Below are 14,123 nucleotides of genomic sequence, written 5' to 3' on the forward strand. Positions count from 1 at the left end.
TATACTCAAGCAGTAGTGTTTGCAATTAATGTATATAGAGAGAAAATATATAAAGCTGTCCTTTTTATGAGGATGGGAATCAGTTTCTCTTCATGAGATATTAGTACCTTCCAAGGGACTTTAAAACACTGTTTAAAGAGTACCTGTTCTATACATTACTGGCTTATTTATATGTAAAATACATTTGTGATGAAATCAGATGTTTATACTAGAAAATGTTTATATTCTTCAATCATTGATATTTTGAAATTGGTTATACCATCTATGTCATTTTGTATATCATCCCTTCTTCCTTTCTTTGTTTTGCTACCTCCTTAAACTGCTTAGTTATCTTATGAAAAATTTGCACTGTAGATGTTTCTGAAAGTCTATGGCCCTAGATTGTAAGTGGCTTTTAGTTACGTATAGATTTCTTCAAAGAGCAGAGGTACAGGTAGAAATGATACTCCAGTCAGGCCTGTTTTTATTAGTTCATTTATTGCCTGTTCTTCAGTATAATATTTGTGTGCTCAGTCTTCCTAGCTGCTGCTGTGCCACATCACCAGCTCTCACTCTTCTATGTTGTTAAAAAAAATCATGTAATTTGTGGATATAGTTCAATTAATTATATGTATCAGTATACTTTGTAATATGTCGATGTTGCTTTTGCGGAAAGGTGGGTCTCAGTTTTCCAATATTCATTCTTTGCTCTCTCCCTTGATCAGTATTGTTATCTTGTAAATGAGATGTGTAGGATGTACTTTTCTCCAGAAATGACTGGTTTATTTTGATGTAATAACTCTTCTTTGAATGGCACAGTAACTTCCTGCATATGCCTGATGATCTCCTGTCAAAAACTTTCTCAAAGCCATTCATCATTAGGACAATTCCCTCCTTCCTCTCTGAGCTCATGATCTCTCCCTCTCCTCCATACAAGGCAATGGCTGGAACAAGGCCGTCTCTCAGTCTTTTCCTAAAGCAGGAATAGATGGGGTGGACGATTTCTTCTTTTTGTCTTGGTAAACTGTGTGTTGGTACTGTACAACTTTCTATGGAGATAACTACTTGTATTGTTCAGCATCAGCTGCTGCTGAATGTTTTAATGCCAGAAAATTGTACATTCTTAATCCTATCTGAGCCTCAACAATCAGGGTAGCATTTCTATCATCTTGCCAAATGATAAGAAGAATGTTTACTTAATTTGAAATACTGCAAAAAAAATCCCTTGCACAATAGTAGAATTCACCTAACAACTGTGTGAATTAGCAGTTCATGTGCTGGAAAGAATTTATAACCAGAATTCAGGTGAAAGAAATATGTTGACACTTTTTAAGGGTTGCTTTCTACATTGCCTTCCCTACCAGCCTTTCTGAGAGAGCTTGCATTTGGGTAATTTGTAAATAATGTGTTCCATGTGTAAATTCTGTATCTGACAGTGTCAGGAAATCCCTGAAGGTAACTAGACCCATATCTGTATAAACATTTTGACCAGTCATAGTTCACAACTGCTGTCCAACTTTGTGCAACATCAAAATGCACTTCAAGGAAATACTGGAATGTCTTTTTATTAGAATCAGCCAGAATATTACCAGTGTATACTTGCTTTCTCATTGCCCTGAACTCTTCATCAGGTTCATTGCCCAAAAAAGTGGAGGCAGAGGGAGAAATGTATGGCGCTTCAGGGCTTGATAGAAGTGCCCCGGACAGTAGTTTGTAGAATTGTAAAACAAATGGTTATGGCAGTCTTAATGGGATTAATAGGGGACAAAACAAGGGAGATGGCCACACTCCCTTTGAGAGAATAGCTGTATTTCTCTTTTTTACATTCTCAAACAGAGTGGCCATTTATTTTGTTTTTCTGTTCCAGTAACTTTAGTATAGCCTGAAATCGGTTTTGTATCCATGTAATCCAGTTACATCTGCAACAGTTCCTATACTCCATTTTAAGATTCTCCATGTTGAGATGAAGGGTTGTTCCATCATGCCCTGAAATGTCTCCTACACTGCCCACCCCTTCCTCCATCCTGTGTAATGTCAGGGGTGTGTGGTTTGGCCAGAACTCTATATCAGGCTGGATGTTCTGTAAAACAAACAAAACACCAAACAGCCCTAACATTAAAAGAAGATGGAGAAAAGAAGGACAACTTGAAAGTGCACATGCTGTGTTGAGAAACTGTGGCTGGTTCTGATAAATTATTACATGACTTTTGTGTGTGGAATTTTTCTTCTTTGAACAGGAGTACCTGCAGACACTAGACCAACTAAGCTATGCAGAAAAGTATGTGTGTGCGTGAATAATGTTGCTGGAATTTAAGTGCTGGTATTGAATTTTCATGGTGTTTATTTTCAGAATTTTATCAAACAAAATGTGCAGTGTCCATAGGTCAGGGTTATTAGCTGAGCTCAGACTGAAACAGTTTGTCGAGAGAAAGAATAGTTGCTGTATTTTGACAGATCACATAGGGGTATTTTTAAAAAAAACCTTTGGAAAAATGCCTAGCTAGCTTCATGATGTTTAATCAAGCTTATCTGGGTCAGGAAGCTTGTTTCATGGAAGGACTGTGGAATGGTGTTGCTTAGTAACATGGTATATTTTCCCTCTCTCTCACTCCAGAATAACTTTTTGCAGAACTTTTTGTCATTATCATTGCCAAAAGGAGGAAATAAATACCTTGGTATTCTGGCTGTTGGTTGGCTGAAACTCCTGTTGAACTTATCCTTTGGAGAAGATGGACAGCAAATGATTGTCAAGCTGAATGGAAGCTTAGATCAACTTATAGAGATGACCAAATTCAAACATAAGAGTAATCCCTATATTGTCCTCCTGATTCTGCACAATATATGCTTTAGCTCAGCCAACAAAGCCAAGATACTAGCTAATGGTAGGTACCAGTTGCTATGACTAGATGGTTGACATGATCCAACACTGCTGTTTTCTTGAAGTGTGGGTTGCTGACCATAAAACCCTCCATATTAATATACTGTGGATTGTATTGAAAAATTATTAATTGATGACATTTTATTTAACCTACATGTATATTACAAACTAAAATGATATTTTTAAAAAAATACCTTGTTTTATTAATAAGAGTAAAAGCCCAATAAAAAGGGCAGAGAAAAGAAAAAAAGAGAAAAGTAAAGGAAAAAAGAATAGAGAAGAGAAAAAAGAAAGAAAAGGGAAAAAATTTAAAAAGAAAAATAATACATATTTATTTTTCTCTGCAACACCTATCATGTCTTTACAAACAATATAGTTATAGTTCTGATACCTACAGAATTTACCTTTTCATTATTACCCCTCCTATTTATTTTTCCCAAATTTATCTTCTTAGAAATCCACAAATCATCAGTTCATTTTTTTTCATCTCACTCAGAAAGTCAGTAAGGAGTTTCCAGTTAACCATAAAAGTAAACAATGTTTTTATCTCTGATCAAAGCTGTAAGTTTAGCCATTTCTGCTAACTCCATCATTTTTACAATCCAGTCATCCATTGAAAGCAATATTGTACTTTTCCATTTTTGTGCGTATAAAAGCCTAGCCGCCATTGTCATATATAGAAATAAAATATCATGTTTATTTTCCAGCTTCTGGAACAAAAAGGCTTCTGGTTTAAATTGTATATTGATCTTCAGAATTTTCTGCGTCATCATATGAGTTTGTGACCAAATTTTTTTTGCTTTAAGACAAGTCCACCAAAGATGATAAAATGTACCTTCATGTTGCTCAAATTTCCAACATTTGTTTGACATAGTTTTACTCTTTTTTGTTAATTTATCAGGAGACATATATCGCCAATACATCATACTAAAATGATAAATTGTTGAAAATTATGAGTATGGAGACTGCAGAAATATCTCTAGATCTTGCTAGGTAATGAAATAATCAGGGTGGGGAGGGAGAATACAGGACTGACAAGCAATTATCATATATTATCTTTAGTTCTTATATTCTTTGCAGGACCCAAGCAGTTCAGTTTAAAGTCAAAATGTAATCGCCTTATTAGGAAATACATTGCAGTGGAGACTGGGAACTTCCTAGGTTTTTCCTGAAAGGCCACAGCTTTGTTCCACCTCTTCAAGTATCAGCACACTTTGTGACCAAGTAGTATAATCAAATATGTAGGGGTCTGTGTGTCTGTATATATAAAGATTCATGGAGGTGGGAAAATAAAGAGAGCATAAAATGACTATATGTTTTGCAGATGAATCCTAACAGTTTCAATCTCCAGTTACTCCAGTTATTTAGACCCCCTTCCTAAACTATCAGTATTCAACCATCTGTATGAAATATAGTTTATGTGGAGCACAATTAATCTGTTACATTGAACAAGTTGATCAAGCCAGTTTATGCACAATGCATCTTAGAGGGACCTTTTGGAGACCAAGCTTGAAAAGCAAAATGGAAAAAATGGGCTTTTAATTCTATACCTCTTATGCTTATGGAGACACATATTACATTTAGTACAGCAGTGTTCCATCTATCTCTGTTCTGTATCTTATTACTAGCACAGTTGTCTGTGAGGTATATTTGACCTATAAATTAAGATATCTGTAACTTCTGGGCATGAAAGTATAATACAGAATTAATTTTGCAAGTACTGTTTTCTAATGGAGCAAGCCCTAGGTAAGTGTTGAAATGAAATTATTATGATTATATTAGCCTTCTCTAATGTTATAATATTTATATGATGTTGGGGGAAGAGTATATTACCTGCAGGAGTGTATTCAAGAAGCAGAACTTCTGACACTGTGCCTTTGTTTAGGATGTGTGGTCTTTTGTTTTCCTCCTTTAGATAAAGTTATTGCAGTGCTGTCTGCTTGCTTGGAAAGTGATAGCCCCACTGCTCAAAGAATAGGAGCATCTGCACTTTGGGCTTTGCTTCATAATTATCAGAAGGTTGGTGTTTTGCAAAAATGCATTTTAATGTTCTGACATTTTTGTACAGAAGTTCTGAAGTTTTTTCCTTTATTACACATCCTTTGCACCTTTCCATTAGCCTACCCAAGAGCTAACACCACTTGTTAATACGGAACTAGAAGCTTGCTACCAAATATCTGGTTGATTAGTAGAGTCAGTATATGGCAATCAGCTTCTCATGCCTCTGCCTCTAGAATTTCACTGTTCCTGTAGTGTTGCCAAATCACAGTACTGTAGTGATAGTGGTGGAACTGTATGCAACTCTGTACAGACAATTCTCTCTGTTCCATGTGCCCTTTCCAACATTTCCTGTATCTCATTCCATTGTTTTCTGTATCCCTTTCCTTTGGCCACCATATCTCTCAGCTATCTACTGTTTAGTCCCCTTACTTCCAGAGGCTTCTTGCGAATTAATTTCCGTCCTTAATCCTGCCCACATATGACCTCCTTCCGTAGGGCCTGTGTGATACTTAAATCTTAGCCAAACTTAGCTTTCTCTCAGGAGCTGGATTGTGAACATTTTGTTGCGACAGCTTTGTCCTCAGAGAAGTTAGAATGTTTCTAGATATTCTGTAACATATTGCTTAAATAACAGAGGCTTCACTGGCTCTAAGTACAAGATGTATAGGATCCAGGTTAATAATCTCATAGGAAATGTTGGTTATATAGCAAATATAATAGCCACTGTTCCAAGCCATTTAAAGCCTCAACTCAGATGTATGAGGAAAGATGGAACATTCCATACTGCCTACCAAACTTTCTGATTTATCAGCTATCACAGAGACCATTGAAAACTAAGACAGAGATCTGTTTCATCTTTATACTAGATTATGATAGAATGATGACGTCTTTTTTATAGGTATTTCCCCATGCCAGATTTCTGGTCTGAAGCCAGTTAATGAGGATCTTAATATTATTAATCAAAGAAAAACAGGTTATGGTGTATTTGTGAAAGAGAAAACCCCCCCACCCATATTCTTCATTTACTGCCTGCTTCTATAGGGGCACTTGGGAGGCTAGTAAATGGCAGCATAATAAATTGTCCTGCATGCTATGTTTTGCATGGATTTTAAAGTGAGTTGTTTATTGCTATGTAACGGGCATGGTATACTTGTTCTAGTATTGTATTGTTTATTCAAGAAGAAATATGCAGGACAGCTTAATATTCAAAGGAGTGCTTTCTGTTATGCAGAGTTCTGGGAAATTGTGCCTCTTTATTGCTTTATTCTGTTGATCTCCCCTGTCCTCCAGCAGCTGTACTATTCACAGTGGTATGGTCACATGTTGCATTCTTAAGTTTCTAACTGTCATAGTCTTATGGCTTGCTGCCAATATGTAACTGCAAGAAGGAATGATTTTAAGAGTATCAGCACAGGGGAATTAATGCAGTCATTGGGTTATTCTTTATTTGTGCTACAGGCAAAAGTGACTTTGAAGAATCCATCAATAAAGAGAAGAATAGATGAAACGTATGCTTCAGTAAAGAAAAGTACGTTTTTGTGGGAAAGTTTAGTTTCCATCTCCAAGGAGTAGAACCTAACAGTCTAATTGTTATTTGAAGATATCATTAAAATACAACATTGCTAATAACAATTTAGTTAACAAATTTAAAACTTCATAAGCATTGGGCTGCACTTTTGAAATATATGTGCTTTTGAAAAAAAGAAATTCTATAAAGGAAGACCTTAATTTATTAATGTTCCGTGCTGATTAGAAGTATTTACGCTGCTTGGTTTCCCCCCGCCCCTGTCCTGTGTTGGTTACATTCTTAGAAAAAAGACATGAGCTTGGACCCAACCTCCTTTTCATTCCATCTCGCCTAATCCTACTCCTTACTACAGTCTGCATCACACAAAGCTTTTGTCCATGCAGGTTTCAGGATCCCCAGCATAGCTGGTTTTGTTTTTGTTTGCTTGGGGGGGTGTCAAAGGAGAACCCCTTTTTTCATCATGGAAAAAATTTCCCGGGCTGTATAGCCATGGTCTTGGCTACACAGCCCGGAAAATCCACAACAACCATCGTTCTCCGGCTGTGAAAGCCTTCGACAATATATCCTGTGCTGGCATATGTGAACCAGAGAATTTACCAGAGATTCCGAAGTGCCTTTTGTTCCCCATTCTGATTTCTTCCTTATTGCATGTTTATAAAACGTGTACACCACCTCTTCTCCTAAAAACCCAAGGGGCAACTGCAGGGGGCAACATGAGCTCAGGCCCAATGCAAATGAGCTAAAAGGGCAATCAGATCTCTGCCAAAATCCACTGTGACTCAGCTGGACTTTTCCCGAGAGCTGAGAGAGGGAGGCAGAGAGAAAGCCAGGCTTTAATTCATGAATACAGACATCATGTTTATTATGCTCACTCAAAGGAAATTTAAAAGCACCTCATTCTATTCCAGCCTAGAAATGCAAACAAGTAAACCAGAATATATCCATAAAAACCAGTACTAACAGTTGCATTATGCATGTACCTATAGGTTTGTTTGTATTTAGCTGCTTAAATTTATCTGTATTTATTAATTAAAAAAATTGCATGCAGGCATGTAATCATGCCGAAGAAACAGACTATATGAGCAAGGGATAATTATTTCTGAGGCCTGATTACAGTCTTCTGTGCATGAAAAAATATGGGTTAAATCCATCTTTCTAACTAGGTATAAAGATTCTGGCTAGAGTTAATTACTTTTGAAGATGTGAACACATGCGAGAATCTCACATAATGTGCCCCCCATTATGTGCTCTGCTCATCCTTCATCTTGTGATGAGTTAAACTTGCTTGCCACTTTCCAAGCTGATAGTGGATTAAGTGTGGGACATTGAACTCAAATGACCTCTTCAAGCTGGCCATGTAGAGAACAAGGATCTCTGGCTGTATGCAAGGTACTTTGAATTTTCCATAATTCTCTAATGTGTCATAACATTAAAGGAGAATAGATTTACCCAGGGTTCTGGATCTGGTTTCCTGGATTGGATCTGGGATTCTCTGTTTTTATTTGGGAAAGCCAGATTTAGCAAGATCAGTAAAAAATCCATCTTTTCCCCAAATCCCAGATCTGGATTTCACACCCGTAATAAGTACCATACCCTTGTATGTACAATAGACACGTTAAAAATATATACATGTATGTTAGTACATTTTATATCCACGTGTATAGAACCAGAACCAGATATGTTCATTGTCCGTCTTCTGTGTGGTCCCACCACGCAGGCCTGCTCATCAGCAAGGTTTTTAAAGCTAAAGTTTGCTGGGGGTCTCCTCAGTTTGTTTCCCACCAAGCATGCCACTGGGAAGCGGTGCCCCCTCACCCTCAGTTCCTTCTTTGCCGCCAGCCAGGGAAGTTCTTTGCTACTGCTTTGCTTCAACCTAAAGACAAAACAAAGGGAAAAAAGTGAGCAAAATGGAAGAGAAAGCACTGTTTGCTGAATGCTAACTGAAGTTTAAATGTTTTATTGGTTTTATGGAACATGTGATTTTTTATTATGGTTTTAAATGATGTGATCCGCCCTGAGCCCACTCACAGAGAGTGTGGAATAAAAGTCCAAAACAAATAAATAAACGTTTAAACGCTGCACCACATGTGCAACTAAAATGACTAAAACAGACAGACACTCAGTTTGTCTGAAATGCTTAGGGGAAGGACATAATATTCAGGACTGTGAATGTTGCCATAAATTTACCCCGAAAGCACGAGTCAAGCGAGCTACAAGGCTGAAAGTGCTCCTCTGGGAGAGGGCCATGAAAGCCTCTAATAAACCTAAGATTTTGTTCCCCTCAGCGGGAAGTGGGGACCAGGCGGCTACACCAACTCATACCTCAACCTCGTGGAAGTTACCCACTGCACAGAGCTGATGCCCGTCAACCTAGTTGGCTAAATCGGCTCTGACAGCTCCGGATCTGTCTTGGAGCTGACAACACCAACCACTCAAGACTAGGGGTATGCAGCGGGGAAATATTCTGTGTTCCCGCTTCAGGTTTACCCGAAGTGGGAAAATGATCCAGAATAACCCAGTGTCGGAAATCGCTTCAGTATGCTTCATAATGATTCGGAGCATACCAAAGTGAGATTCCCACCTCCCCCCTGAGCCCCCTTCCCCCAACCCCATTTACCTTGTGAAAGCCTTCTACCGCTGACGCTGCAGCCAGCAGGGCAGCAGGGAAGGCTGCAGCCGGTAGCTCCGCTGCCCACGCTGGCAGGGCAGCACGGGAAGAAGGCAGCGAACGCCTGCACCGCTGCTTCGGCCTCTGCGGCAGCCGGCAGGACAGACGCGAACGCTGGTGCCGCCCACGCTGCTGCTTTGTCCTCTGCGGTGGCTGGCAAGCAGCAGTGAACACCGGTGCCTGTGCTGCCCATGCTGCCGCTGAGGCCGAAGCAGCAGCCAGCAGGACGGCAATGAACGCCGGTGCCGCCAGAAGGATGCCCAAGGTAAGTGGAGGAGTGGTGGTGAGGGCGGGCGGGCACCCTTTAAAAAGGACCCGAAGCAATCCGAATTGCTTCGGGCGGCTTTGATTGGGCATTTCCGAATCAAGGCCATCATACTGGCCTGATTCGGAAATACTAAATCTTTACGAATCAGGCCCGGTTTGGGTTTTTTTTCCAAGCCGGGAACCCGAAGCGCACACCCCTACTCAAGATGCAGAGCCTTATGGAGATCCTTCAGATCTGACAACCACCATCAACATCTCTATCAAGATCGGAACTGACCTCAGCAGCAACAGTGAAACTGAAAAAGAGATGCGTGGAACCAACCATCACCCAAGCATCGGATACAACCATCCCGGATATGAAGAGCATGGATCCAAGATCTGTGAGCCAGCCAAGGGCAACACTGGAGAGTGTGAGCCAAGGGATCCCAGATTTCCTAGAACCCCCAAGGAGAAAGGCTAAAAAAAAAAAAGCAAAAGGAGACAGACAGAGCAAGTTGAGAGCATCGTGATTGATAGACCCCAAACTGTCATTCCACTCCAGGTCTCCCTCCTACCATTCCTCAGCTGAAGGTGAAATAGATAAAGGGATCCCAACAGAGTTGCTCTGGTTGAGAAGTTATGATGACAAGCAACCCTGCTGTTCATATGCATGTCTGGAATGGCCACAACACACCTCTCAATTGAGATATGGGCTTAAACTTGGAGAGCCTTACAGGAGCCAGTCCATAACTGGCTTTTGAAAGCGTAGACCAGCAGAGGGGATCTGGCATGCTGTATGAGATCCCACATTCATCCCTATCTTACTAACCTGAGCCTGACCAGGAAGGGAGCCCCAGTCCTGCATCTGACCTGTTGCCGGATGAGGCTGTGATGGGAACGAGTCAAGTTTCTCCAACAGACCATCTATATACGGAAGAGATGGTCAGAATGGCATGGTCCCTTGATATTAAAATATTAGCTGTGGACCCAAAACCGAAATACAAGGTTCTGCAATACCTGTACTTAGGGAGTACGGCCAGTATAGCCTTCTCTGCCATTGAGGGCTTCGTGGAGCTCATCAATTCGATCTGCGAGAAACCAGCATCAACTCAGGCCACTGCCAAGTAGTTCAAAGGGCTGTACAAAATGAGGGAAAATGTCTGTTCGTCTCTGTTTAGCCACCCACCACCGTTGTCATTGGTGACTGAAGAAATGCAAACAAGACAGTGACAGGGCTCCCACATTGCAACTGCTGATAAAGAAAGTAGAAAACTAAACACCCTTGGCAGAAAGCTGTGCTTTTCATCAGCACTTAACATTAAAATCACAAATTACATGGCTATCATGAGGGCCTGCCAGGTCTTCCTATGGAATCATACGTCTGCCTTCCTTGAGGAACTACCTGAAGACCAGAAGATACTGGCCAAGGTGATATTGGAAGAAGCCCTGAAGTTGCTAAGCAACAAATCAATGCAGGGCAGAACACAGCTGATATGTCTGCCAGGGCCCTGATGTCATCTGTAGTGCTTATAGGTGTGACTGCGGTAGTAGAAGCCATAAGCCCTAGCAGGGTCTGAATAGTTAATGCTGGTTGAAAATTTAGACCTAAGGTTGCAAGTCAGTTTTATTTATCTGAAGACATAGTACTTGCGGTGTTTTTTCCCACTCCTTTCACAAATTCAGAAAGTGTTACCCACACTTGATGTATGCAGAGTGATATTATTATTCTTAGATCGCACAACCCCCTTCAGGAAAGACAAGCAACATTTTGTTTGCTATGCTGGCCCTAGAAAACGTAAAGCGGCCACACCACAATCCATAGCAAGATAGATAACACCAGGGCTTTTTTTCAGCTGGAATGCAGTGGAACAGAGTTCTGGCACTGCTTGAAAATGGTCACATGGCTGGTGGCCCCACCCCCTGATCTCCAGACAGAGGGGAGTTTAGATTGCCCTCCACACCGCGCTGGCACGGAGGGCAATCTAAACTCCCCTCTGTCTGGAGATCAGGGGGCAGGGCCACCAGCCAAGTAACCAATTTTGCCAAGGCGATTTAAACTTTAAAAAATTCTCCCCTTGTTCCAGCTGACCCAAAGTGACATCATTGTGTGATCCTGAGTTCCACCACTGAGTTCCACCACCTATTTTCCCAGAAAAAAAGCCCTGGGTAACACTAACCATCAAAATATGCTACACAGCAACATACTTAACTTGTCCTTTAGAGGTGAAGGCACATTCAACGAGATCCCAGGCCTCCACAGCTTGGATGAGAGGAGTGCCCATCTGTGACATCTGTAATGTAGCAACTTGGTCCTCTTCAGACATGTTTGTGAAGCACTATGCCCTGAATATGATGGAGAGGAGAGAATTAGCAGTAGGACAACTTGTACTCCATTCGCTGTTCCAATAAGAGCACACCCACCTCTAGGGTAAGAAGCTTGTTAGTCTGCCATGTGGAACTGCACAGAAGACGGACAATGAAAACAGAGTTGCACATCATTGACGTCTTCTGTGCAGGCGCACACACCCTCCCTCCTGCTCTACTATGCCTGTTCAATACTTAACCTTGGGCCAACGACGCAGGAGAATTGAGGGTGAGGTGGTGCCATCTCCCAGTGGCATGCTTGGCGGGAAATGCTGTGCATGTGCATTGAGGTGCGCCCCCTAGTGGACTTTGGCTTTAAAAACTTTGTCGATCGGCAGGCCTGCATATGCGCAGTCCCATGTGTGCCTGCACAAAAGATGTCAATGAACAACAGTTACGGTAAGTGCAACTCTGTTTTTTTGGCCCTAGAGCCTTCCTCTCTGGTAAATATTTGCACAAAGCATTCCATCAATATAACGAATAAATCCAAAATCCCTGCCTCAGTGAACCTAGAGTGAGGGGCGGGGGGGGGGGAAGAGAATTTTTTCTAATAATTATGGTCTAGATATTTCAGGGGGAACAAAACTTATTAAAATATAAAATTCATAAAAATATGATAAATCACGTTACTCACACAAATGTATAGAACAGTTGTGGAATAAATATATTCAAATCTTCCCACAAAAAAGCTTAAAGTGCAATGAGGGCAACGCATCAGAATGAAAGTATATTCCTTTGCACATAGATCTAAAATGTACATGAAAGAGCCAAGTAAATCCAAATTCAAAATCTATTTTTTTAAAAATTTACCTAATTGGGGGGGAAATGAAGTATAAAGTCTTTATCTCCTTTAGCCAGGTCAGAAGTATTCAAACCAAAGATGGAGTGCTAAGTCATGAGTAGAAATGAAGCACCATTTTACCCACCAAACCCATCTATATAGTGTGAAGGGAGAGGGGGAACATGATGCGATAATAGGAATTACAAAGAGGTAATCAGCAGCACCTGAAAAAAAAGATTGCTTTGGCCTATAGAAGTACATCCACATACTGCAAATAAAAAGTAATGCCGAGGTGCTGTTATAAGCTGGTTTAAGTCCTAGAAGTGTAACAAATCCTATGTGCAAAATCAACCCACATCCAGAAGGAGCAAAAAACTTGAGGCAGAGAATATCAGCTGGACTCAAGTGTGATCAAAGGGCTTTTCCTCACTTGCTCACATTTATTTTCTAACCTTAATTATATAAAATTGTCTGAGACCATTGATACAGACATTTTGTTCTAGTAGTCTTAGTGAAGCCAAAGACTTAATAATGGCACTTAATAACTTGCTCACAAATGGATCAAATATGACGAAAAGTGGCATTGCCTTGTTGGTAACTTACAGCTCCATTTGTAGAGGAAGTAATGTCTTGTTTATTGTCTTTTTCCTTTTGTTGAGAACTAATCCACTTTCCTTTGTTTTAGCTGTTAAACAAAATCAAGAAAACCAACAGGATGTCTACTACTTAAGATGTCTGGAGACCCTAGTGCAACTTCTCAGCAGCTGATGAACGCTGTACGATGTTGCATGTTGATGCAGGACTGGCTTTGCTGGAGTATGCCAGGTCCAAGATGGAGTTTTTAAGTACCCTTTTGTGGAAGACATTTACCACTGGGAAGAATATTCTGATTGGGGGGGGGGACGGACACAGAAGCTGAATATCCTCTGCAAAACAAAGTTACACTGTTTATGTGGTGTTTCACTGGAAATGAAATTCCAATATCATGATGCTGTACAAAGTGAACAGAGAGAATATTTTTAAATAATGTAAATTTTTGTATTTAAAAAAATATTGAAACTGTATCAATAAACTTCCTGCACAATGGTGGTTGTCATCACTCATAAAGTAAAAAAGAAGGGTTTTCTCACTTCAGGCTCCTTTTGAACGCTACCTTATACGGAGCTAAGTCAGAGATGGAGGGGAAGGACAAAAGGTTGGTGTCAGACTGCTCAGCTTCAGCACCGTATCTTAGCCAAATGAATACTGGAAACTGCGGGTGCATCAGAATTGAGCACAGGTTTGAGGGGAGTGTGAGGGAACAATGTCATAGCATAGAAAGTCCAAATCAACCCTGAGGTATAAATAGACTAGCATATGTGTATTGTAACAACTTTTTAAAAAGCATGTTGCTCCACTGTGGGCAACCTGGAATGTCTAATGAAGACCCATGGACTGAAATAGTTAAATTGTTTCTTCTGTGATTAGCTCAGAACTACACTGCAACTTCATTTTCCAAAATCAAGTTTTCGTGGTTCAGGAGTCAAATTGTTAACATGTTTACAAAACCTGCAAGTACTCGGGCACGAGCGAACACCTGAGATTACTATGGAAGCAGTAATTGGTTTATAAAATGGTCAAAATCTTTTGTTGCCTTCATTTTTAGAAACAGATTGATTTCTTTTTACTGAATTAATTG

The 14,123-nt window shown here is 40.3% G+C and overlaps 1 protein-coding gene across 1 annotated transcript in view; it reads left to right on the forward strand.

The window, feature by feature from the left end:
* Window positions 1–13,531, forward strand: part of RTTN (rotatin) — a 143,836-nt gene extending 130,305 nt beyond the window's left edge. The window contains exons 46-49 of the mRNA XM_054984987.1: window positions 2,594–2,861; window positions 4,773–4,876; window positions 6,317–6,386; window positions 13,131–13,531. Of these exons, the coding sequence (XP_054840962.1) occupies window positions 2,594–2,861; window positions 4,773–4,876; window positions 6,317–6,386; window positions 13,131–13,213 (525 nt within the window). The 3' untranslated portion in view covers window positions 13,214–13,531. The remainder of the gene's footprint in view (window positions 1–2,593; window positions 2,862–4,772; window positions 4,877–6,316; window positions 6,387–13,130) is intronic.
* Window positions 13,532–14,123: the final 592 nt, after the last annotated feature.

Source organism: Eublepharis macularius, chromosome 7, assembly GCF_028583425.1.
Source record: "Eublepharis macularius isolate TG4126 chromosome 7, MPM_Emac_v1.0, whole genome shotgun sequence".
Classification (NCBI taxonomy): domain Eukaryota; kingdom Metazoa; phylum Chordata; class Lepidosauria; order Squamata; family Eublepharidae; genus Eublepharis; species Eublepharis macularius.